Below are 2,031 nucleotides of genomic sequence, written 5' to 3' on the forward strand. Positions count from 1 at the left end.
CCCGGCTGGCGGTTCGACGTCAGTGCCCTGGTGGCCGACTTCGTGAAGCTGGAGGTGCCGCGCGTGGCCTCGCTGCAGGAGTATGGCGTGCTGGCCGGCCGGGAGGTCGGTATGACAACTGTGCAGGTGCGAGCGGCAGCTCCTGGGCCTACCCTTTATTCATTCAACAAATGCTCGTGTGCTCCTATCTGCTGCCCCAGAAACGGGTCAGATGGTGGGGTTTCCCGCACATGGGGGTGGACGGCCTTTTCCTCTCCCCCGCCCCCGAGACCCTCGGGTTGCTGGCCCCTCTCTGGACCCTTAAGCTGTGTGGACATCTCAAGCCTGATCCCAGCTTCTGAGGAGGCAGGAGCAGAGTTTCCATAGACAAATGTGTTGCCGGTGGGAGGCATGGACCTGTGCTCTCCAGTTAATTCTGTAAATCACTTAGAATGTGATTCCGGCTGCACAAAGTCTGTGTGCAACTTCTCATAAATCCAGTCACCAGGTTCACCATGGACAGTAAACCAAGTTGTGCACTGTACAACAGTCCCCTGTCCACATGGGCGACTCACCTAAAGTATCTGGGGGCAGACAACTGCTTCCCCAAGGACGTAGCATGGGTCAGGGTTCACAGTGGCATGGTGGGTGACCCCAAGGCTGTCCATGACCAGGTCTCCTGTGTCCTCCAACACAGGTGCTCTCCCCGCTGTCCGACTCCATCCTGGCAGAGAAGACGGTCACCGTGCTGGACGACAAGGTTTCTGTCACAGAGCTGGCCATCCAGCTGGTGGCCGGGCTGTCGGTCTCCCTGTACCCCTACACAGAGCACAGCCGGGCCATCACCGCCGTGGCCACTGCTGAGGAGCTGCTGCGTACCCCCAAACAGGTAGGGGCCATGCAGTGGGAGGGGACAAGGCGGCCGGCAGGGAGGCAGCAGGCAGAGGATGTGTGGTAGACAGCAGAGGGACACAGCTCCCTTGCTGGGAGCTGGCTGGGCGGGACCCCACTTCCATCTCCTGCCCTCAAGGATGGGAGCCCCAAACCAGAGGCCACGTCTCTGCCAGGAACTTCCTGCAGATCCTAAACTGCGGAGTCCTTTCCCCAGCCAGGGGGGCTCCTGTCCTGTCAGCACTGCACCCCAAGATCCTCAGGGTCCTTGTGGGTCCCCACTGCTCCAGCCGGCATGGCTGCCAGGCCCTGCTTACCAGTGCATGTGCACAGCCTCCTTCCTGGGGCCCTTCCCCGTCCTTACCCTTTCTTTTTTTTACCTCTTTCTCTCCTTTTCTCTTTCCTTCTTTTCTCTCTTCCATGGTTCTGAGGACCCAGGTCTTCCACACAGCTACATCTCAGTCCTTTTCCAATTTTTATTTTGAGACATGGTCTCCCAAAATCGCCCAGACTGGGCTTGAACCTGTGATCCTCCTGCCTCAGCCTCCCCATTTCTGGGACTGTGGGACTGGGATTACTGCCGTGGCTGGTTCAACACCATTCTTAGTTTACTCACTGAGGGACAGTTCGAGGCTCATGGGGGCATCACACAGCTGACCCTGACACCCTGCGGTGTGGCCGGCCTCCAACACTCTTTCTACTTTCCACTGGCCATAAAGAAAACTCCTGGGAGACTGAGGCAGGAAGACTGCAAGTTCCAGCCCAGCCTGGGCAACTTAGTGATTTAGCAAGGCCCTGTCTCAAAATAAAAAATTAAACAAAGGTTGGGGGTGGAGCTCTGTGTGAAGGGCGTGGGTTTGATCCCTAGGCCTGCAAAAAAAAAAAAAAAAAAAAAAACAACTCTGGGAAGACACCATTCTGGGGAGCTGCAGGCACGGGGAGGAAGGTCCCATGGCCGTCTCCTGCCCCTCAGCAGCCCAGCCCCATGGAGGGACAGTAGCACCTGACACCCCAGGCTTAGCCAGCGCTTCCTGGGAGGGGGCCCGGCAGCCACTGCTGCATAACCGGCCCCGCGCTCTCCTGCCTGTTTCCAAGCTGGCACAGATCCGTTCGCGGCCCTTGCAGCCAGCGGTGTGGCTGAACTCTTTTTCGTGGCTGGCC

At 58.3% G+C, this 2,031-nt stretch overlaps 1 protein-coding gene across 1 annotated transcript in view; it reads left to right on the top strand.

Moving 5' to 3' along the window:
- The window catches only part of LOC104848505 (transmembrane protein 132C), a 152,662-nt gene that overhangs the window by 146,084 nt on the left and 4,547 nt on the right, over nt 1-2,031 (top strand). Inside the window, exons 13-14 of the mRNA XM_033762686.1 lie at nt 6-126; nt 677-868. Coding sequence (XP_033618577.1) covers nt 6-126; nt 677-868 — 313 coding nt within the window. The remainder of the gene's footprint in view (nt 1-5; nt 127-676; nt 869-2,031) is intronic.

Source organism: Fukomys damarensis, unplaced genomic scaffold, assembly GCF_012274545.1.
Source record: "Fukomys damarensis isolate Sample0158 unplaced genomic scaffold, DMR_v1.0_HiC HiC_scaffold_12, whole genome shotgun sequence".
In the NCBI taxonomy this organism is placed as follows: Eukaryota; Metazoa; Chordata; class Mammalia; order Rodentia; family Bathyergidae; genus Fukomys; species Fukomys damarensis.